The sequence below is a fragment of the Stenella coeruleoalba genome, assembly GCF_951394435.1.
Source record: "Stenella coeruleoalba genome assembly, chromosome: 2".
Lineage (NCBI taxonomy): Eukaryota > Metazoa > Chordata > Mammalia > Artiodactyla > Delphinidae > Stenella > Stenella coeruleoalba.
In genome coordinates, this window is record NC_137147.1 from 139,899,897 (window position 1) to 139,925,258 (window position 25,362).

Below are 25,362 nucleotides of genomic sequence, written 5' to 3' on the forward strand. Positions count from 1 at the left end.
TACTTAGATTCAGCAAATTCTTACTTGAAATATTACCATAATGTATTGATTTTTACCAGACTCAATTGACTGAAAAGTTGTTTGTGTAGCAATATTGGCCAAACCAATATACTAGAACGATTTTGTTACCCACAGTAATCAAGTGCATTTCTGAAGTATAATTATACTGTCATAAAAATAAAGCCAAGATACCCTTTTCCAAGCAATAAAACAATAGGGGCTATAAAACAGGAAGAAGAAAAGGCTAAATAAATGAGATTTTTTAAAATGAAATTTAGTGTCTTTCAAAAACACCGCTGCCACCTCTTCCTTCCCTTAAGCGAAGGTTAGCAGAAAATGATCAATACTTCAATCTCAATAAACTATTTCAATAATAGTTAATTCGGGTGGAAACAGAGCCTGAAAATCTCTGCTCAGCGACCTGTGACAGCCTGTCATGTTGGCTGGATGCCAATAATCCATCACTGCCATAATGGATATGAGCATGTGTGAAGCTATGGGAACATGGAGATGGGGCAGCAAAGGTGGGAAAGGTGTAGAGAATCAGGAGCTCAGGTTCATTCTTCAGATTCTAATCAATACAATACACATTACTGTATGAAACAAACCTATAACGGTGAATGCTGAGACAGGGAGAGAGGGAAGCATACATAATTAATTTTATTTGACAAATACTCATTGATTTTCTGAAAATATTAATATCTTTGCTTGTCACATGATACTATAATACAATCCAGCTATATACAAGTTATTTAATTTTACATTAAGATGATGTCTTGTTTGCTTGTTTAAAATATGATCTTGGCTGCAAGGAAAAGGTGCTTCATTTGATTGGAAATTTAAAGTTAAAATAAATCAAACAATCACCCTAGCTCTTGGGTCAATATCAAAACCATTTAAAAACTACTCTTAATTTACAAGATGCACTTCAGGGAAAAAACATAAAGGAGTGGAGTCACTGATACAGTTGTCAGAGAAGCTGGGGTTAGGCCTGTTTTGGTTTGGCACCTTCAGGTTGTTTGGTGAAAAGGGAAGTGAGAGTTTTTCTGGGTATTATGTGGTTCCCAATATTTTCATCAGGGAACCTTTTGTTATGCTTTCCCCTCAGGGATCCTATGTTTTAAAATATTTTGTTTACTAAACAGCATTTAATTAGACAACAATTCATGTATTTTCTCATTTTCTAATTTTCATGAAATAAATCATGTTAAGTGTAATGAGCTGATATAATTCCAGCCCCGAAACAAAAATGTAATGTTTTAGTTGGTCTGTACAGCCATATCATGAGGGCAGAATACAATTTAATAGCTCCTGTGATCTCAATTACCATCTCCAAGGACCATCTTCACCCTGTCGCCCAACAAATATTTCATAAAATTGGTAAGACAACAGAAATGAAGAGAAACCAACACCTTTGAGAATTATTATCCCCTCCCTCTTCTCTTGTCTCTAGATATGGTCAAATTAATTCTTAAATAATGGTATATATCCAATCTTCAAAATGCCATGTAGTCAGCATATATGCTGCTGATTAAACCACTGAGAAAATTCTACCACAAACCCAGGTTTGACCCTTAACTGTACTGTAGGAAGCAGCTGGATTTAGAAAGTCCACTAATATTTTCCAACACCTAGAGATTAGAATACATGGCCAGAAAGCTGACAACTTGAGTCTTAGCCTGAATAATTTGCATTAAGGAAAAAGATAACATAACAGATGATCCTTAAGTGCTTGCTGGCTCACTGACTTAGCACGACCTAAATCCTAAGAGTTAGACACTACTTCATTTCTGGACCCAAAGCTTATGTGACTCCATCGAACAATGCACTGAAGGAGCAAAGGACCTGAGTGACCGGCCTTCATTATCACAAAATGTTTCCAAAGTAACTGGGCCTATTAATTACTTTCATTTCTACATGACATACTATCCAAGAAAAACAGACAGTAACTAGAATGTTAATGGATACCAAATACTCAGTTTTAACATCTGAAAGAAAATTAATCATTCAAACATATGCCCTTAGTTGAGAAATCCCTACTCTTCTCGGTGAATGTTCTAAAACAATTACACAGTCTCAAAATTATGCAGCCTCTAAAACTAGCCAGGTATGGGGAGGATCCAATTAAAGAGCTCTACTAAAACCTGCTTGGAAAAAACCTCCACTTGCCTCATTCTCATTCCAGCCAACACATATAAAGCATCTATTCTATCCTTAGGACAGTGCTGGGTACACTAGAAAATACAAGGAAACACAATGGACTCTGCTTGACCTTGAGAAACAACACTGCCTTGGGGATAAACAGAGTGGAAGGACGAGATGCTGTGTAGAGTGCTGGCTTTGCCACATGAATGTGAGCTCTAGCTTTTTCCAGTGGAAAAATGTGCTTACCATTATACCAGCTGTCCTACAGCAATTTGAAATTAACTATGATAAAAGAGAATATATCTTGAAACTCTGAAAAGAATCATTCTATTTAAGTTAATATATAAGATATAATAATAAATCATATTCATGAGGCAACTAGAGAATAAAAGGAAACAAAGAAGTGTATGATGTATCATAACATAATGTAGAACTTCTCAAAGTTAATTCAACACAACTCTAATTCTGTGAGATATTCCTCAAAAAAAGAATCCTATGGCCAAGTAAGCACAGGAAGCCCAGGGATTAACGATTTGTCTATCACTGGTACTATCACGAACAGTAGCTAACGTTTAGTAAGTGTCAGTTACAGTGCTGTCTTTTCTATGAAACATCTGATTTAACTGCACAGTAACTTTATAACATAGGTATTATAGGTATATTATCTCCATTTTACACATGGGGAAACTGAGGTAGAAGACGTTACGTAACTTTCCCAAGGTCACACAAGCTAGTTAGTGGCAGGTGCAGGGTTCACACCCAGAGCCTCCACATTTAACCGCAACACATACTGTTCTCTATTTCCCCGAAGTTTTCAAAATTTATTGTGAATCTACCAGAAGGGAATAGAACATGTGTGTTTCCTGATTTATTTTTGTGGAGAAACTTGTAGCACTCTGGGAAATGGAGCAATAATTAAAGTGCGTTCATTTCCTTTTCTTAAATTATTCTTCTTCCTAGGCTTGGGCTATACTTTAGTCTAGGGTATTTCCTTTATGATCTATTTCATCCAAACTAGTAATCCAACAGATACCACAATTTAAAATTACCTGCCTAGATCAATATCATAATAGTAGCGCAGCAGGGGACTACACACAGAATCCACGTTTGGTTTAAATATCTGGGCCCAGAAATTCATATTGTATAACTGAGGAGAACATCTAGACTTAAAGGATGAAAATGTGATCAACTATTAAATACTATATATTGCAGTTACACAATATCATATCCCTTGAAACTCACAACACCCCATCAAGTGGAGCAAATAAGACTGAAATATTAAACTTTTGCTTTACATGTATTATTCTTTATAAGAAAAAAATTAAATAGGCCCATTAGGCAGTTTTGCTACCAATGAGTGGATTTTCCAATATTTTCTTCATCTAGTTTATGTAGCATAAACTGTAATGTAATCATTTTTGTTTGAAAAATCACAGTTTTTATAGTCAACACCATTAAGGTAAACTTAATATAGGAGAAAGTCAATCATAACACACCAAACACTTAGTTTTACAGAGACTTCAGTAAAGTGGCTTTTCATTTCCTGATGATTATACAATTTCTTTGTGCTGCACTAAAAGCCAGGGATATAAGAACAACACAAATTGAAACCCAGACAGAAATGAAGACCAATGATCAATGATAAGTGGTTATTCAATGTGATATCTTCATGTCTCTCCCCTTAAGAATCACCCAGGCAATAAGTGAAATGTCTTCTTTTTTATAAGAAATCTATTACATAAAATAAAGTACTAAAATGATCATGATACTGGCACTAACCCTCTGTAAACAACCACTGTCAAAAACATACTAAGGGCTTCCCTGGTGGCGCAGTGGTTGAGAGTCCGCCTGCCGATGCAGGGGACACGGGTTCGTGACCCGGTCCGGGAGGATCCCACATGCCGCACAGCGGCTGGGTCCGTGAGCCATGGCCGCTGAGCCTGCGCGTCCAGAGCCTGTGCTCCACAGTGGGAGAGGCCACAACAGTGAGAGGCCCGCGTACCGCAGGAAAAAAACAAAAAAAAACCAAAAAAAAACCATACTAAATCTTACAATACATACTGAGCATTAGCAATGGTAGCTAACTAAATGAACCCAGGATAAGTCGCTCATGTCACCGCAACATCCTAGCAAACTGAAGAACTCATGCTTAAGGACGTCCCCTTGGATACTGTGGCCCTAATAAAAAGAAAATGTCTAGCCATGCTTCTTAGCTAAAAACAACATAACCCAGGCGAATGGGGAGTTATTGTTGAATGGGTATAGGGTTTCAGATCTGCAAGCCAAAAAGAGTCCTGCAGATGGACGGTGGTGATGGTTACACAACAGTGTGAATGTACTTAATGCCACTGAACTGTAGACTTAAAAATGGTTGCGACTGTAATTTTTATGTTATATGTTTCTACCACAATCAAGAATACCAGTTAAAGAAAAACAACACTAACATAATTTTATGTTGTAATTTTTCCTTGCTGGATGGGCATATTATTTCCACTTCCCTGTATCCCCTCTCCCTTTTATGAACCTGTTTTAAGATAAAAGGTTAAAATTTTAATATCTAGGATATTATTTCTAATAAAAATTACCTGATGGAGTTTGGTGGTCTTACGCTTTCTCCCTTCTAGAATAATAAATAATTATTAGAATAACATCTAGAATAATATCCTACCCTTCTAGGATAGTAAATTCACAATAGGTCTTCAATTAAAAAATAAAAACATGCTTGAGAATCAAACATTTGGTGAAACAACAAAAGTAAGTAGGTTAGGAGTCTAAAGAAATGTTTTTGGACTCTATTCGACCAATAAAAGGAGTCAAAAGAGTTGCTAGACATCTTTTCTGTTTTATTACACCTGAACACCAGCATAAAAGCATTAAGAAAAAGAAAGGTTGAGATTTTGAGAACCGCTCCCTCCAGGGAACTCAAGAGAAGTAAATTGGAGTGTACATGTTCCTTCTTATTTCTAAAGGTACCTGAACTCAAGAACCTTCAGGACAGGGTAAAAAGTCAAGTCAGATAAGAGTGAGGAAGAGAAGACTAGGACGAAGAGATGCTATTTATGCAGTACTGGGGGACTGCATGGGAAGGAATGCTAGTATGATTCACGGAAGGACAACAAACTTTTTAGACACATGAGGCATCACACATTTTAAGGGCAAGACCCAAGGATTGTGAAAGAAATGTGTTATTATTTAATTCTCTGAATTATCATAGTGGAAGCACTTAACTTTCAGACCAACTATTCACCATAGTCAGTTATCTATAGGAAAAAACAATCCAAATATGTAAGCATACGTTCTTAAAGGACTATGTTAAAGGACTTTAGGAGAAAGGACTCACATCCTGGCTCTATCTACAGAGAGGACAGAAGCCCTGGGTGGGGGACTGGATCAGATAACTTTGAAGGAGCTTCTAACCCTGAGAAATCTGATTCTATGCCAACACTGTATCTGTGTGGAGGATGTTCTGGAATTTTAGGATGTGATCTTTCGCATTCATGGGCAACAGGGCGATTTTGCAACAGGGCAATTTTTATCTGTATTCACGTCATTAGTAAGAACTTAAAATTCTAAGAAAATCAGTAACCAGTTAAACATAAATTAAATAATTTACAACTTTGAAAACATATATTAATATCAATAGTAAAACATCTAAGGTAAAAACACAATCACAATGTGATGCAGGGTTAGTGTATATATGGAAAACAGCTCTCTGGAGGAAAGCTTTATTACTTCCTCAGGGCTTTCTTACAGAGTATGGATTTTTTAATTCCTAGTGGAATATTTTTCATACACCATTGCAGACTATTAAGTACCAGACATTACATTATGTAGTTTAAACTTTGCACTACTGCACGAGAAAGACTTCCCTGTTGAGAGAACTATTTTTTACGGTTAGCATTTTTTAATATGAAAATGAACACTTCTTTAGGGTAAGATCACTGCAATTGGAATTTGGGAGAATTTTATAACTTAACATATTCATCAATGTGTAGAAATTCTCTCAGGGAGTAGGGTGAGGAGAGAAGGAAACACAACAGGAAGAAGGCTTTTTAATAACTGAGTGTTGACACAGGGCAAAGCAATGGTATTTATAAGGTTTGTCTTCCACTGAGCATAGCTGTACGTACACAGGCAGGGGACTAGCATAGGGTGCTAGCAAGTTAAAAAAAAAAAAAATAACGTGTTAAAGAGCGAAGGAAAAAAATACATTAAACTTCAGGCTGGTTAAAGGTACGCTTGCTAATGGTGGACTATTAAATGCTCACCCAGGAGAGATGCAGACTCAGAAATATTAAAAAGGCAATATAAATGCACTTTTCCAAGCAATTCCTGAGAAAATAGATTCCTTGCAGAATTTTGGAGTCAAATGTGGAAATAAAATCTAAGCACTGGTGGTCATTTAAAAATCTTTGCCATGGAGAACCTGGATACCCACATTTGGCAAAAGTGGATAGAAAGTTTAAACAAAATTGACTACTCACTTGTAGACTGTGCCTCCGTTGCCATGACCAAGAGTGTCTCGATACCGTATGTCTTGTTCATTCATCTCCACAAGAAAGAAAGAAAAACAAAAAGGGTGTCATGCTGTGGATGGAAATGTCAAGGAAAAGCAACTCTGGGCCATAAACAACAAGCAGTCTGGGTCATTTCAAGTTCAGCTGCAAGAACGAGAAGATCAATACAACATTTGCTGTCCAATTTATAAAAGACGATACCAAGGGACAAAGTGATGGAAAGTTTAATGACAATTTGTTTGCCTGGGTCATTTCATTAAAGTTTGATAAAAGGTGTCAAAATGGAATGATATAACATAGCTCAAAAGGGTCAGGTCAGAGATACTGATAAGAACACAGTCTCCAGCACTACATAACCACTGCCAAACAGCACTGCACATAACCAAAGTCAAACTTGGCAAGAACACACACACACACACACACACACACACACACACACACACACACACACACACACTTCTAGTAATCCAATGCACAATTTGTAAATAAATCAGCCCCTGAAAACTCAAGTGACCCTCTAATTAACATTAAACAAACTAACTGAATAATGTTAACGATTTTCCCAGAGTAGATATAGCCTTTTTTTACTTTTTTTTTTTTTTTTTCCGGTACACGGGCCTCTCACTGTTGTGGCCTCTCCCGTTGTGGAGCACAGGCTCCAGACGCGCAGGCTCAGCACCCATGGCTCACGGGCCCAGCCACTCCGCGGCATGTGGGATCTTCCCGGACCGGGGCACGAACCCGTGTCCCCTGCATCGGCAGGCAGACTCTCAACCACTGCGCCACCAGGGAAGCCCAATATAGCCTTTTTTTGAAAATGATAAATTAGTACACAGCAATAGCTGGGTAGAAATCTTATGCTCATGGAAAAGTGCTAAATCAATGCACTTTAAAATGCACATATAGTCAAATATTATAATGCATAAAAGGAAAATAGATAGGCATGTGATTCATATAAAGTCTTTTTGTAATTTATTATATAAAACAGTATGTGCATTTTCCCAGGTTCTGTAAAACCATTATACCACAAATACTACTCTCATTTGAATCGTGAATAGAAGTGAACTATTTTAGTACCCCAAAAATAATGTTTTAGAGTTTGAAAGAACTCCCTAAATAATTATTTATCAAATGACTTTAAGACTAGTCAGATTCTATCTGAGGCATTCAGTAATTTTCTACACACTGGTCCAGTTGCTCAAAAATTAACTGCCAACTTTATTCACTAAATGGATTCAATAAAGGTGTTATTTTCCATATAGCTAAAGCTCGGGAAAAGCCATAGTAAGCCCTGAAAAAAATCAATTTCCAGGGAATTGCACTGCCTTGCATGGGCAGGAAATGGATGGAGTTTTTAATTCAATATCACCTGGAAAAAAATAGTTTGCTTTCAGACCATTATAGTAAAGCTTTAAATATTTTGCTCTACTCTGAACTTCCACCAACGGAATAAAGCAAGGTTCCATTTATCAAGGGAAATATTTTTGTCTATACATTTCTGAGGCTGAAGCTTCAGAGAGCTGTGATAATTAGGAACATAGTGCAGATAACAGAAACAGCTTCCTTTCCAAGCCATTCTGCCAAACCCTAAAAGAATATTGACAGATTAATGTATAAAGGCCAATTCAGCACCCCATTTAATTGTAGTAAAACCTGACTGACTTAATTTGCAATTAGCTAGTTACTATATTTAGGGTCAGAGGCAAAATGACAGACAAGTCAGAAAAATTGGCAACAATTTTCCTATTTGAGGGAAATTCTGTGGCATGAAGAAAGAAAATCTCATTATTCTGGACCAAAAAACAAATTTTAAAACAGCATGAAGAAAAGTAGCACGTCAAGTTGAGATACTAAATAAACCAGCAGAGTTGCTACTGGGTTTGATTTGATCAAAGGGTGTAAGAGATACATATGTAAATAGCAGTATCTATTGGCAGGTACAAACAGGCTAATTCCTTGAAAACATTCCTCAAGGTAGTCCAAACATGACTCTAACAACCTAATTTGTACTATTAACTTGCTTAACAAGCTGCACCCTCATCACAGCCTGAAGTAAATTTCTAGGAGAAATTTTACTCACTCAACATCTACAAATTCTGAATTGGTGGCACTGAAATTTAAGGGTAAGCAGGATGTAGCTATAGGATCCAGGCTCTGGAGAGGTCACAACCTGTGATTACATTCCCTCCACCTCCACCACTCCAGGTAAAAGGACCAGTAGTTTCCTCTTAGAAAAATATAAACATAAGACTCATTGATATTATACATTCCAGTGATATACTGTGAGAGACCTAGGACTTCGGAGGGGGCTTGATTTTGTGGTATTTTGTTGGAGGCAGTAAATGCAAAGGGGCAGGTCTCTGAGCAGCTTCAACCACTATAATCCCAACACCATAGTCTTTTTAAACTTTAATACCCACTAGGTTGAAAAGAGAAGTGGAGCAGCCACCCATCCAGCACTCCAACCTAACCAGGAGTGGTAGATGTAAAAAAAAAAAAAATGAGACAGGGGATAAGCTGAACGCTCCAGAGAGATGGGGGATGATGTTGTGGGCGTTGTATGGGGCGTGGGTGTGTGTGTGTGTGTGCACGCACATGCATGCGCACGCTAACACAATGTTTAGGCAAATTCAAGGGTGGAAATTTGGAATCCCTCAGATAATGAGAAAGATTTTAAGAGTCTCATAAAGATAAAAATGGTTTTAAAAAATAAGTTCTAGAAGCACGTCACTCAAAAAGACAGTATCCATAAAAAATTGTTTCGACACTGTTTTAAAGTTTTATATAGACATTTGCCTGGCCTATAAATTGATTGATAGATTATTCTATTTAAAAATATCAGGGGCTTCCCTGGTGGCGCAGTGGTTGAGAGTCTGCCTGCCAATGCAGGGGACACGGGTTCGTGCCCCGGTCCGGGAAGATCCCACATGCCATGGAGCGGCTGGGCCCGTGAGCCATGGCCACTGAGCCTGCACGTCCGGAGCCTGTGCTCCGCAACGGGAGAGGCCACAACAGTGAGAGGCCCGCGTACCGCAAAAAAAAAAAAAAAATATATATATATATATCTCAGAATCTTTTTTTCTTTTTGCTTATTTGAATCTTCCAATTTTTATAGAGTATTCAAATATTATTCATGTTAAAAAAGTTTTAAAAACTATTAGAGTCAAGCTTATAAACTGATCACAAACAAATTTTGAGAATTTTGTATATCTAATCAAAATGGATTACTTTAATTGATCTTAAATATAAAAAAATCATTAAAGGGATCAACAAGTAGCTAATAACATTTCTGCCTTTTTAGTTTAGAGAGCATATTAATTCAACTTTTCAAAATAAAGCATAGAAACTGTACTCATTATGATACAAAAGTAGGATTTATAAGCCTACAAAGTACAACATTTAAATATTACAGTTGGGATCAAGTATCATAAAAATCACACACTTTTACAACATTTTAAACATATAACCCAATTCGTTTGGGTCATATAACTAGTAAATAGCAACTAGCCAAGGTGAGAACTCAGTCTTTCAGGTTACTCTGCTCAGTGCTCTACCTTAGCAGTTGATCTCATGTGTAAGTACAGAGGGACATCTTCTCCATCAATGGTGCCTGGTCCATAGGAAGGAAAATAATCAAATGAAGGGCACTCAAAAGTTAAAAGCGATTTCATCAACTACGATATTTGCTTTTAAGAAGAGAAATCACATAGCTCTCTAGATAAAAAAGAGGTAAAAGAAAGTTTTTATTCAATAAAGATACCAAATAATTTAAAAATATAAATCAGTTTCCTTGTTTTGACTAAAAAAAAAAAAGCAAATGAAAGGCAGAATAATAGATGTGAGGGAGAAGGGAGAAAAAACCCTGAGAGTTACAATGACGTGTCAACTGCCGCGACGGCAAATGACCTGGGAGAGGTGATGGCACTGGGCTCTGCTGCTGCTGCTGAAAGACAGGTGGGGGCTGTGAAAGAACGTGGACGTGACACCCCAGGGGGCGGAAAGGTTGTGTCTGTGCAGGGAGGGGAGGTGCCATGCAGTTTGGACTTACACAGTCTCATTCATCTATGTTTAGGTCTTCGTATGGGATCTGAGACGAACCATAAGAATCTAAGAGTTTTATGTACTGGTAATAGGACACTCTTTAAAGCTAACTTTACAGTCGAATACTATTTTTCTTTCTCCTTTTTTTTTTTTCTAAACACAGCAAGTTTTTTAAAGGCATCTGAAGTTCTCAAAATAACAGCCAAACATGAAGCAGGATTAGAATTATTTCTAGTTTTGTGACTTCACAGTACATTTATACTTGATTTACCAGAAATAGAAAAATACTGTCAACCTCTCCTACAAATTATAAAAAACAAACAGACGAAAGACAACTTCAGAGATGCAAAGGTCAAAGTCATACATCCTTGGAGTGACTGTACTTTTTTTAATCCTTTAAATTGACCCACTGGGCCATTTCTAATCAGTTTCAAATCAAGGGCCAACCTTAAACAGATGATACTGCACTACAACTGAAGTGGGAAAAACACACCCAGAAAACACATCAGTGGCGCTGATTTATAGCTCTCAGTACAACTTGCCAAAAATACCTTATGATTTGTTTTTTTTTAAGCTGGAAAAAAGGAATCCTCCCTCACAAAGCAATTACAGAAGAACAATGTCTCCATTCCAAAGACTAAATGTTAAACTTTTTAAAGTGTTTAATATAATGTTAACGAAATTAATGGGGAAAATGAAATGGAATTCAATTATAGATCAGCAAAGAAAATATTCTTTGTTTATTGTCTGCCTGTGTTAAGAAGAATCAGTACCTATTGCTTATAAATCATTAAAATAAAAAAGCTCAATTAATCCTTATTTTATATGTAAAGGTCTGACAGAAACTAGTCCTATCACCAGACCTTTGCTTCACAAATCGAAGCAATAATAGTTTCAGAAAGCAGTCACACTCTATGAGCAGACAATTGGAGAGATTTAGTAAATCCCACTTTATAGAGCAGAGACTAATCGGAAAACACAAGCCAGTCAAATGTTTCTTATGAACTGTTGACACTATATCAATGCTGAATCAATTGGTGGCATTTACTCTGAGTGACAGAAAAGAAATAAATATTTATATCACATAACCTGTATCAATGAACCCAGGCAGAAAGCTATTTCTAACCTGTCAATATTTGATTATCTTGAAGAATCATGTCCCTTTCTTTTAATGATTAATATGAATTCCTTATTAAATCTAAGTGGAGGCTAGTGGAAAGGCAAATCATTATTAATGCTTGAGAGCATAAACCACTAAAATAAAAAACTATGCTCAAGTGTTAAGGTATCGTTAAATGTGACTTACATCTTCCATATCAAGTGGTGTCAGTGTTCAGCCCACAAATTTATTGATGCCACACTGTGCACATTACCTCACTGCAAGGCAATCTCACTCACTCTTTAGTTACCTGATAGCACCAAGGACTGAGGAATTAAGAGGAGGAGGTATTTTGAAGACTTCCAAAGGTGGGAGTTCTTTGTTTTGTACTGTTCGTTTTCGTGAATAAAAGTAAACATAACAATGGCTAATCCTTAAAAGAAAGGAAATGCCATACTGTTTAATGTGGGATTATCACATTCCCAAGGGAAAGCAATAAACAATCTTTAAGTGTCAAAAATCATTGCCATGACAATCTTCCACCAAAGAGAATCTCCTAACCAAGACCACTAAGATATTTATGGTACTAGGTTCAGAACACTAGGAATATTTCAGAATGTTTATTTTTTGCCCTGGAAATAACTGTTTTTCATTTTTGAAAGAGGAATCTATGACAGGTTATTTTCCATTGCCTGGGTTGAACAAATGTAGTTAAAGCTTCTTAATTTATGTCAATTTTGAAATATATTTTCCAGCTGAAGAACACTAGTAACTCACACATAAATTACAGTTAGTAACTAGGATGCAAACGTGTTGGAGATACATGAATATCGTAGGCTCAATATTTCAGCCTTTAGTCACGTTAACGCCAAGTGCTGGAGACATGTAAGAAATACACCTGCAGAACCATGTATGCTTCCCTCCGGTGGGGAGAAGAGGGAGAACAAGAGGACAATAATGGGCTTGGCAGTGACCAGAAGGAGAGAGAAGGGCAACCAGGTTTTGTTTCATGTTTCCGAAAACATGCAGGGCACTAGGGGAACGTGTATGTGGACCTCAATCTAAACAAAACTTTGGCTGCTTAAAGTTAAAAGTACTATTAGATAAATATGAAATATGGGGACCATTAAGATCAACATACATACATATGTTGCATATACATACAACACCAGATTCTCCTTAGCCGTATATTGAATAGTTAAGGACTAGAATTCACACACTACAGATGATGATCAGGTGTCAAAACCAGATCAACTCACTTTTTCTAACTGTATTCAAGGGATTCCAGGCTAAACAAGTAAGGCTTCCAGAAGTACCACCATACAGTCCTTGTTTTAAGGCATGCACATCTATTAGGCCACAAAGTTACAGGTGATACTAAAGGACAAGCATGAGGACCCAGCTTTGTCTTCTTGACATGCTCCACTACAAGTACCTGATTCATGAAATGCCAATGAGGATTGGAGAGGTCAGCATGTGAAAGCACTGAATAAGCATCTGAGATAATTAAGATTTCAGCCTTCGAAACATGGACGGGAAGTGAACAGCAGTTAAGAAAATCAATAAGAGTCTTTTATTTGCGGTGACACAGATGTCTCAGTCAATAGAGCCTAATAGGCAGGCTTGATCGCGATGGACAGGCGCCTGCCTCCAAGGCTATCAAAGGGCTTCCTCTATAACAAACATTAAAACGCATTTATGTTGCTACTGAAGAATCGAGGACCCTGCAGGTAGCTTAATTTACCAGTGTATGTTTAAAGGCACTATACTATTTCAGATGTGTCAATTTAATTGAATCAAAATTAGTGAGAAATAACTGGACTGCAGGACTGTTTATCCCTCACTGGCTGGAGTAGGTCATTCTGCTTTAGACGACCAGTCAACTAGGCAAACTGAGGGCTCCTGAAGCCCAGGAATTTTAAATGCCAAAGGTCTGCTGTGACTCTGTTCCCCTAAAATGCCAGTGTTAGTTTCAGGACAAAAGGAGGAACTAAGGTGAGAAAGTAGCAGTTTCTCTTTTTCTCCCTAAAGATAAAGAAAGAAACAGTCACCTCAGGATGCAGGGCCATTTCAACAACCCATGGGTTGACACACTTGTTCAGAACTGATTAACTTTTTTTACACCGAGCTGGCAGCAGGGTGTGTGCATGGTACTTCAATCTGCTGGGAGTGAAACCCATTAGCACAGTTTGAAAAACGTGCTGCAAATTGTTCTGCCAATCAAATTAAGCCGTGTAATTCATTTATGACAAGAAGAATTTTATAGATCCTTTATCTGCTTATTAAGTTCATGGATACAAAAACTAGACAGCACTAAGTTATTACTATAGTCTTAATATGTAATGACACCTACCTGGCCATTGGCTAATATTTTTTTCAGTTCAGCAGAAGACTTCTTCAAGCTGAAAAGAAAAGACATAGTTTTTAATGGCAAGTTCATCAGCACCTCTGAACACCACTGAAAATTCCAGACTAAAACACACTTTTGTTTTAGGTGTAGACATAGACTACACTACTCTTTGCATCCTTCTCCCTACATAAAATATTTTCTAAAGTAACTGGCCAAATGGCAAAGGTATCGATAAGGGACTGAAACCCCGTTAGTAATCTAAAGCAATAAAAAAGCCTACTGTCATAATGAAGCTAGGCTATTGTATGGAGTATTTCAGAGACCTCTTTTTGCTATTAGTTCTGCTGCCTTTGAGTAGCCTTACAGTGGTTATTTTATGTGGACTCTGCCATCTGCTAAATGTCAAGTACTTAACAATGCACTCTTAGGATGTTCACAGCAAACAAAGATTACAGAACTTCAAAAGATAAAATAATTTAAGTCCTGATTTTGTAATATAGCTAAGAGTTACAATTAAGCTACCTGGGAAGTAAATGTGTAACAGAAATAAATCCTGGCACTCACTAGCTGTGTGCTCTGGAACAAGATACTTATCCGCTCTGAACCTCAATTACCCCTTTCTATAAAATGGGGGAAATATCAACATTATAGTGTAACCAAGAAAATTAAATATTACAAAAAGCCCTAGCACCTGTTTCTTGCACACAGTAAGTATTAAATCAATTTTAGCTGCCTTCTCTTTCCTTTCCTTTCCTGTAGGTATGAAACCCAGCTTCCGTAGGTATGTAAGAAATATAGAAATCTTCTTCTCTGGACATTTATGACTATGTAAACATTTATGTGGATGAGTTTAGGGAAAGCGGCCGAAAGATGCTGTGAAGTCCTTCTAGCTTTATAATGAGTTATACCTGTACACATCCACCCAGTTAGCAGAGTGGTGCATAAAATAATACCTCCTCCCATCAATGTTCTAATTTGAAATTTAAAGCTTGTTAACTCTATCCTTAATCTATCTACTCTAACCCTCTACCCATCTGCCAAATTAACTCTCTTCCCTTTGGTAGTTATCTGTAGATACCTTTCTTCCCACCACACCCTCTCCCAAGACTGGAAGCTCCCTGAGAACAGATACCACATCTTACTCACCTCTCTATATATTCCATTTCCTTCCCGCTCTCGAACCTAGCCCAATGACTTGGCACATACTAAGTGTCTGATAAGTGATAGTCATTATTCTGGTTGTTATTATATGGTAGTAACACACACACACACACACACACACACACACTCATTTGGTACCTTTAATAAGTTATATTTGAGAAAACCTCAGACTTCAAGTTTGACCACACTCACGATTCCAAGTTATAATTATTTTTCTTAATAAATACTTCTTAAACTTCTGCTACAGTCAAATGCAAACTATGGAGCCCTAGTCTCTACTTTCCCCAGATCTTATAAAACATGCCTTCAGCCAATGATTCTAAACTTTAATAACATCCTCCCAAGTCTAAGAATTCATGCACTCAAGTGGCAATTAAGAATACTGCAGAATGGGACTAAAGCTGAAATACATCCCCCCCAAAATAAACTGACTAAGATCAGTCCAATTGAAAACAAAATATTAGCCTCTACCATGTCCTGAGTGATGACCATGTGCCACGCACTGTGCTAAATGCTATTACTTAGTATCCTGATCTAATCCTCACAGTAACTATCCCGCTGTGGGTATACCCTGTGGGGGAAAGTTATTCCTGATACATAAAGAAAACTAAGGTACGAACCTTGTTCAAAGTCTGTCTGTCTTACACACATACTTTTTTTTTTCTGGAAAACATTTGGACCCTGATATTGCCATAAATGGTCCGAATTTAATATTTGCAATTATTATAAAAACAGAAATGACCAAACAATGCTCAGGCAATGTTTCTCCACAGATATTCCATTATGTCATGCAACTTAAAATAATAACATTTTGATTCATTACATTTACAAAACACCTTTCATCCAAGAAACAAAATGTGATTCCTTAATACAACTTCATCAATCTTCTTAACACCAGAGGTAGATAGATGGAAAATTTAATCATCCTAATTTTATAGAAGGAGAAAGCCAGAATGTTTAGGAAAGGCCGTGCCTTGGCAGTGGGACGTGAATTCAGTAACTATGGTTTAGGAACACCATGTGGATTAGTAAGCTCAGTTTAATAAACATATCCACCTAAGGCAAAGACCAATTCATGCTTTGAGAGTAACAGAGGAAAGAACTGATTTTATTCATTATGTCAATATCTGGCTATGAACTTTGGTAAAAAATTATATTTATATATCCTGGCAATTTCTTTGTGCCCCAGTTTACTCAATGTTTTATTTTTATTTATTTATTTATTGGCTGCACTGGGTCTTTGTTGTTGCACACGTGCTCTCTCTAGTTGTGCCGAGCAAGGCTACTCTTCGTTGTGGTGCGTGGGCCTCTCATTGCAGTGGCTTCTCTTGTTGCGGACCACAGGCTCTATGCACGCAGGCTCAGTAGTTGTGGCTCACAGGCTCTAGAGCGCAGGCGCAGTAGCTGTGGTGCACGGGCATAGTTGCTCCACGGCATGTGGGATCTTCCTGGACCAGGGCTCGAACCCACGTCCCCTGCATTGGCAGGCGGATCTTTTTCTTTTTTTAAACATCTTTATTGGAGTATAATTGCTTTACAATTGTGTGTTAGTTTCTGCTTTATAACAAAGTGAATCAGCTATACATATACATATATCCCCCATATCTCCTCCCTCTTGTGTCTCCCTCCCACCCTCCCTATCCCACACCTCAAGGTGGTCACAAAGCCCCGAGCTGATCTCCCTGTGCTATGCGGCTGCTTCCCACTAGCTACCTATTTTACATTTGGTAGTGTATATATGTCCATGTCACTCTCTCACTTCGTCCCAGCTTACCCTTCCCCCTACCCGTGTCCTCAAGTCCATTCTCTACGTCTGCATCTTTATCCTGTCCTACCCTTAGGTTTTTTAGAAAAATAAAATTCATTTTTTTGATTCCATATATATGTGTTAGCATACAGTATTTGTTTTTCTCTTTCTGACTGACTTCTCTCTGTATGACAGACAAAAGGTCCATCCACCTCACTACAAATAACTCAATTTTGTTTCCTTATATGGCTGAGTAATATTCCATTGTATATCTGTGCCACACCTTCTTTATCCATTCATCTGTCAATGGACACTTAGGTTGCTTCCATGTCCTGACTACTATAAACAGTGCTGTAATGAACATTGTGGTACATGATTCTTTTTGAATTATGGTTTTCTCAGGGTATAGGCCCAGTAGTGGGATTGCTGGGTCATATGGTAGTTCTATTTGTAGTTTTTTAAGGAAGCTCCATACTGTTCTCCAGTGGCTGTATCAATTTACATTCCCACCAACAGTGCAAGAGGGTTCCCTCTTCTCCACACCCTTTCCAGCATTTACTGTGTGTAGATTTTTGGATGATGGCCATTCTGACTGGTGTGAGGTGATACCTCATTGTAGTTTTGATTTGCATTTCTCTAATGATTAGTGATGTTGAGCATCCTTTCATGTGTTTGTTGACAATCTGTATATCTTCTTTGGAGAAATATCTATTTAGGTCTTCTGCCTATTTTTGGATTGCGTTGTTTGTTTTCTGATATTGAGCTGCATGAGCTGCTTGTAAATTTTGGAGATTAATCCTCTGTCAGTTGCTTCATTTGCAAATATTTTCTCCCATTCTAGGGTTGTCTTTTCGTCTTGTTTATGGTTTCCTTTCCTGTGCAAAGCTTTTAAGTTTCATTAGGTCCCATTTGTTTTTTGTTTTTGTTTTTTTTGTGGTACTTGGGCCTCTCACTGTTGTGGCTTCTCCCGTGGCGGAGCACAGGCTCTGGACGCGCAGGCTCAGCGGCCATGGTTCATGGGCCCAGCCACTCCACAGCATGTGGGATCTTCCCGGACCGGGGCACAAACCCGTGTCCCCTGCATCGGCAGGTGGACTCTCAACCACTGCGCCACCAGGGAAGCCCAGGTCCCATTTGTTTTTGTTTTTATTCCATTTCTCTAGGAGGTGGGTCAAAAAGGAGCTTGCTGTGATTTATGTCATGGAGTGTTCTTCCTATGTTTTCCTCTAAGAGTTTTATACTGTCTGGCCTTACATTTAGGTCTTTAATCCATTTTGAGTTTATTTTTGTGTATGGCGTTAGGGAGCGTTTTAATTTCATTCTTTTACATGTAGCTGTCCAGTCTTCCCAGCACCACTTATTGAAGAAGCTCTCTTTTCTCCATTGTATATTCTTGCCTCCTTTATCAAAGATAAGGTGACCATATGTGCGTGGGTTTATCTCTGGGCTTTCTATCCTGTTCCATTGATCTATATTTCTGTTTTTGTGCCAGTACCATACAGTCTTGATTACTGTAGCTTTGTAGTATAGTCTGAAGTCTGGTAGCCTGATTCCTCTAGCTCCATTTTTCTTTCTCAAGATTGCTTTGGCTATTCGGGGTCTTTTGTGTTTCCATACGAACTGTGAAATTTTTTGTTCTAGTTCTGTGAAAAATGCCATTGGTAGTTTGATAGGGATTGCACTTAATCTGTAGATTGCTTTGGGTACTAGAGTAATTTTCACAATGTTGATTCTTCCAATCCAAGAATGTGGTACATCTCTCCATCTGTTGTATCACCTTTAATTTCTTTCATCAGTGTCTTAGTTTTCTGCATAAAGGTCTTTTTTCTCCTTAGGTAGGTTTATTCCTACCTATTTTATTCTTTTTGTTGCAATGGTAAATGGGAGTGTTTCCTTGATTTCTCTTTCAGATTTTTCATCACTAGTGTATAGGAATGCAAGAGATTTCTGTGCATTAATTTTGTATCCTGCTACTTTACCAAATTCATTGATTAGCTCTAGTAGTTTTCTGGTAGCATCTTTAGGATTTGGCAGGTGGATTCTTAACCACTGCGCCACCAGGGAAGTCTCTCAATGTTTTATTTATCTGCATGGTCACAGTGACTTGAACTATCCAAAAATCACTTTTAAAAACACTTTAAAATTTTAATTTGATATAAATGACATTTTAAGGGGACACTGAGATACCCAAAGAAGAGTAAAAGGGTGAGGGGACCAGAAATAATGTTGTATCAGAAAAGCTGAATGAGTTTGGAGAATTTAATTCAGAGACAAGATTTAAAGGGAATATAAATTCATTTGTCCACTCATTTATTCAGGAATTACCGACTATCACCTATGTGCCAAGCATCCTGCTGGGAACTGAGGATTCAACAATGAATACATCTGAGTAGTATCCCATTTATATATGTACCGTATCTTCTTTATCCATTCAAAACCGTAATGGAAAAAAATATATAAAAGAATATATATATATGTATAAATATATATATATCTAACTGAATCACTTTGCTGTACAACAGAAATTAACCCATTGTAAATCAACTATACTTCAATAAAATAAAATAAACAATGAATATGCTACAGTCACTGCCCTCAAGGAGTACAGAATCTATTGGGGGACAGGAGTGATTATAATACAATGTGCTAACCACTACAGTAAAAGCAAGCACAGGGAGATATTGGGAATTCATAGAAGGAGTACCTGGCATAGACTGGGAGGTGGGCAATAATCAGGAACAGTTTTCAGAAGAAGATAACATCTTTGTTCATCAAAGATGACGAAGGTTAGCCGGAATGAAGGCAAAGAAGGGAATGGATTAAAAGAAGAAAGCAGGAAAGAGGCAGCAGTGGATGTGAAGGCCCAGTAGTGAGACGAAATGTGATCCATTAAGGGGACCATGTATTCATCAGCAAAGCTGAACCATCAGTTGGAAGGGGGGAGTGGCAGGCTAGGGGGCTAGAGTGAGCAGAGGACCCACACATGGCAGGCCATGGTTCACCTGCTGTGGAGGGTACAGTTTGTCCTGAAGCTTGTGAGGAGCAGTAAAGGGGGGAATGATGGGTTCAGAACATGCACTAGCAAGACCACTCTGGCTGCAGTGTGGAGGAGGGACTGCAATGGGGCAACACGGGAGGTTATAGCAGTAATCTAGGGAGCCTGATCTACCTTTTCAACAACAGAGATGCTGGCAAGTAGACAGACTCCACAGTGATTCAGAAGGTAGAACTATAAATGTAGGGACTGACTGGATGTGGGGTTGAGGGAGACCCAGGAAGCAGTGAATGATGCCTGGTGGGTCCCCTAGAGTTAGCATCCGGGTGGACGTGGGAGAATTTACTGAGACAGGAAACCCAGGAGAAGAAGTATGTTTGGAGGGAAGATGACTAGTAGAGCTATTACCTAGAAGAGGGAACAGCCCTGTTCTGAGGGCTAAACTCAATCTTTACGAGTGGGTGCTAAAGGGACACAAATCTCAGCTCACAAAAAGAACGTTCTGAGACATAGCTACATGGACATGGAACGGGTGCCTCAGCCAATAAAGTGCATTCCTGCCACAGGGCTGTTCAGGAAGAGCCTGGATGACCATCTGGCAAGGAGTGGGGAGTCGGGCACCTAAGGAGAGCAGCATTAGATGGGGGCCTCTCCTTCTCATGCTTCACACCACAGGCAAGAGTCTTCTATAAACAACGAGCTGGCCATGGCACTCTGTTGAAAGTTGTCTAACAGCTTGCCAACACACTGAGGGGAAAGCTCAAACACCAGGCCCCAGGAGCCAGCTCCTGTCACCTCCTTTTCTCTTATCACTCCTACTGTTCTCCCCACCTTTCCATTCCCTCCCCCAGCCCAGCACCCCTCCCTGGGCTCCAGCCTAACTGGCCTTCTTCTGAACACATGGAGCTCCTTTTCCACCCAAGGGCCTTCACTTACTCTCCCCACCCTCTGAAATGCCCTTCTCTGGCTCTTGATGTGGCTAGGTATTTCTCATCCTTCAGGCCCAAGTGGAATGCCACTCTCCCCTGGGCACCCCGTCCAAATCTAAACACAATCCTGCCCAATGTTCTCTCACTTCAAAATCTGCTTGTTTCCTTCATAACACTAATTATAAAGTATAATTATTTGTATACTGGGGGGAGGTGGTCTGTATGCCTATGAGACAGCGAGCTCCAGAGGATAAGGACCACATTGTATTCCTAGTGGGTAGGACAGCACTGAATAAATAGGAGGCATTCGATAAATACTTTTGATTAGTTATCAATATGGGGCACAGAACATGGCCAATCTAGGGTGACATATTAAAATCACCTGTAGGACTTTTTCAAACTGCATTCCTCCCATAACAAAAATCACTTCTGGAGCAAACTACCATTACTATTTGGGAGGCTGTCATATCCCTAAAGGAAGATGCTGGAACAAATGGCTGAGAACCACTAGATCAGATAGTCTCTTTCCAGCCCAAAGATGTTATAATACTCTGTGAATATAAATGATAGTTTTTAAAAAGCCAAGCTAATTCACTTTGGTTTTGGTTAAAACCAAATCTGAGAGAGTTGAAAAGTTATCCTGCTGCTTCTCTGCCTTACTGTCTTTTTCAACTCCATCCTGCTTTTTATACCATGATGAACTTTGACCTAAAACACCAGGAAAAGTCCTTGTTTTCACTCAAGGCTAATAGTCAGTCTGTCTGAATAACATTTTTTCTAGAAGTAGTGGTAATAATTAGAGGCCCTGCCCTCTTCGAGCTGAATGTAACAAATGACCCTCAGTCCCCATGCCTCTACTCGGCGGACATGGCTCTCATGCCCAACAAGCATGAAAAGAGAAGCCTCAGAGCATCGCCTGGCAGGGCCAAGCACTTGGATGAGGACTAAAAGACCTACCCCTACCCCTATTTATTCTGTATTTTAATACAGAATAAATTGTTTAAGAAGGAAACACACTCTAAGAGTAGTGTGTTCATAGCAGGAAAGCTGTGCGTAAGATATACTGACACTATAATAAAGCAATCAAGGAAGTGACTTTTGGGGAGGGGACAGGAGAGTAGAGAGAGAGTCAGAAGGAGAGACTTTAAATTACCTGCAGTAAAGCCCAGTGGCAAAAGAACCAAGACACTGGGTGGAGGGGGTAAGGAGGGGCACGGAAGGGAAAGTAGAAGCCTAAGCTACATCTCAGCAGATAAGGGCTGTGCAAACACTGACTACTGCCCTAAACCCAGAAAGACCTGGGCACACAATGGAAGCGTGATCCGGCTCAATGATGGCTTTTCAGTCACCAGTGTGAATACATACACACAGATCAATCACCTTCAAGTGTCATCTTCAAGTACAGTAATAAGATGTTAACAAGCTGAATAACTGAGTATGTAACAAATATGATCTAGAATTCTTTCAGCTTAAGCAGGTCCTTCTACTTGAGAACCTTAATCTTCTGGAAGTAAGTTCTCAGGTCTGTCAGAAGAACACTTTGAAGAGGCTCAAGTCTTTAGTATCCATCCCAGTATGGGACAATGTTAGCATGAATTAATGAAAATTATCTTCCTTCTGTAATAGCTCAATCTCTTGTGCACCAAAGATACATAAATGGACAACTTGGCTGGTCAATTTAAATTTCACCATATTACTCTTTCCTTGCCTCCTTCTGGGAAAGATATCAGTGAAGCATGACACTGCCAAAAGATGGACAAGCAAAACAAAAATAATAAGCATTATACAAACCAGATCATCAAAGCATGGAAACAGTCAAAGGCACTGAATCTTCTGTTTCTGCATAATCTGGAGACTGAAGGAAAACCATTCCACAGACCAAAATAAATAGTTCAACATGTCTAATTTTATCTTTCTCTATGAGGTCCTTTCTTTTCAGTCAATACATAGCTAGGGTTACTTAACTGGTCAGATTTCTTCTTAGCCACATACACACTTTTGAGGTCTTATAAAAAAAAAAGAGATGTCATCCCACAAGCCTCTTCTTCACTCCCAACTATGTAGATATTCACGCTCAGAGGCACATGTCACTCGCTCGCTCTCACCTATTGCTTGGAAGTGAATCTGAGACTGCTGGGCTGCTGTGTTGAGAGGATCCAGCTCGGGTATTCACCTACAAGTAAAGAAAGGATCTTGATCAGTCTGTGTTCTGAGGACACAGTTCTAATTAACCTGTAATTTGCCACAAATTTCTCATTTCACTATGAAGGTTAATTAGCTTTTTACTAGACAGACCCATGGTTGGAGTCTATTCAGTATATAGGTTATAAAAACTGTACAACCTGTATATTACATAATACTTTGTTCCTGTCATTATTCAAATACTTAAATAGTGCTGAAAAAGCGAGAGATAAACTGGGGACATTTTCAATTCACTGTCTAGAATTGAAGTCAATTCTAGTGAAAAAATTCAGTTCACTGTTTCTTTTTGTTTTATATAAAAAACAGTATGTTCAAAAAAGTATATTAAGAATACATCCAAGGGTTAGTAGTGAACCTCACGATATCATACCCCTTCAGCTTTAAAACCAGGCAGAACATTGCAGAATGTTTCTTATTCACTGAAAAATGAGGTCCAAGTAATTAATTATAAAACACTTGAGTCTAATACAATAGCCAGTTTTTCTTTTAAATGTAAAGCCTTAAGCAGAAATCCAGAATTCAAAATATGCAGAACAATGAAAGGACATTAAATAGATATATGTTTCTAGCATAAACATGTCAAAAGAAGAGGGGGGTATTCTGTGTGTAATATGCTTATGTGCTTAATTAATCACTGAAATGAAGTCTATATTTTTACTCAAGTAAATCTTTGTGGAGACCAGTACCCAGGATCATCCTGAAGAAACAGACCAACAAAAGAATTCCAAATAATAGTTTTTTTTAAATACGGCATCAAAACCCCAATATGTACACATATTGAACAAATACTAATGAATCCCCCTCCACAACCCATTTAAAAAAAAAAAAAAAGGAACGCTTGTCAGAGCTTGAGAAAGTGCAGTTTTATTTGACATTTCAATAAGTGGAACACAGCATTACAAATCCATCTAACTTTACTGAAACAATTATTGAAATTCGTACCTTCAGGCCATGTATGTTCCGTTCCCCAGGAGGCTTGCAGGCTGAAACAGTAATTGACTAAATTGTAGAACACATCAGGGCCATTTACAAATTTGCTCAAAATGAATCGTTTAAAAAGAAATGAGGGTGACACCAAAATTAGCAGAGAGAAATGATTGAAAAGTGGCTCCCAAGACCCAAAGTGGGAATTATGAACCAGGGTTTTTAACTTGCAGGAGTGAGCATTTATAAATGCAAAGAGCTTTCTGACACCACCTCATATAAATTCCAATTTCTGCTTAAAACATATAAAAATCAAGTTAACTGAGCTAAAATGATTAGATTCCTTTCATAATTCAAATTTCTGCCATCATCTTTCCTCACTCTATTACATTGTATATCTGTTATCACTTAATACTACAATGAAAATAGCTGGGGTTTTTGGAGGGGAGTGGGAGGAGGATCTTTTAACACCAAAACAATTGCTAGAGATTCTAAGATGAAATATTTAAGTTTGAACATCAGTTTGCAAAGCAGTAAGCAGTCAAATTTGTTAGAATACAGATATACCATTAATTTCATGACATTTCTTGCAAATCTTGACATTTGCTAACATTTAAGTCTAAACATAAAGCAGTACCAGCGAAAATAATATTAATTTCCTGACACCATCTTGAGTTACAGGTTAGTACTTTTCCAATTCAGCAAATGCTTCTTCATCAAATGTTAAAAAAAATAAAGTGCTTCCTGCCCATGTTATAGGCTGCTTCCATCTGAAAACTACAGTGTCCTACATATTATATGTTAAGGGGCCGTCAATTTTGATTGATTGTTTGGGAAAGGATGAATTAGATTTTTTTTTTTTTTGCTCCTTTCTCAAATGTACATGTATTTTCCTGTTTCTGACAAGAAATCGAGCTGTTTAATAAGAAGAAGATGTGGCTAATAATTACAAAGCACATCAGTTGCTTTAGGTTTGTGTATTTCAAATATATTCAAAGTCATTATGTTATTTTCCTTAAAAAAAAATCTAAACCTCAATAAAGGATTTTTATTTGTTTTTCTAAAATACGTTAAAATTAAGACTCCAAATCCTCTTTCCTAAAGATGGAAATTAACTTTTTGAACAAAACAACAGTCACATACATCTGATGCTTGGTCCTTTAGGGACCATTAATACTTCCTAAGACAACACTTCAGAGCATTTCCTCTGAAGTAGCCAGTGCATTATAAACTTCATTTAGTAAGAAAGTGG

General features: G+C 38.1%; 1 protein-coding gene across 3 annotated transcripts in view; it reads right to left on the reverse strand.

Moving 5' to 3' along the window:
- MAP2K5 (mitogen-activated protein kinase kinase 5) overlaps positions 1 to 25,362 on the reverse strand; it is a 262,237-nt gene that overhangs the window by 200,581 nt on the left and 36,294 nt on the right. For all 3 annotated transcript variants that reach the window (XM_079913743.1, XM_079913742.1, XM_079913744.1), the window contains exons 5-8: positions 24,129 to 24,169; positions 23,090 to 23,157; positions 14,156 to 14,204; positions 6,630 to 6,694 (exon numbers count right to left, since the gene is read on the reverse strand). In XM_079913743.1, coding sequence (XP_079769869.1) covers positions 6,630 to 6,694; positions 14,156 to 14,204; positions 23,090 to 23,157; positions 24,129 to 24,169 — 223 coding nt within the window. The remainder of the gene's footprint in view (positions 1 to 6,629; positions 6,695 to 14,155; positions 14,205 to 23,089; positions 23,158 to 24,128; positions 24,170 to 25,362) is intronic.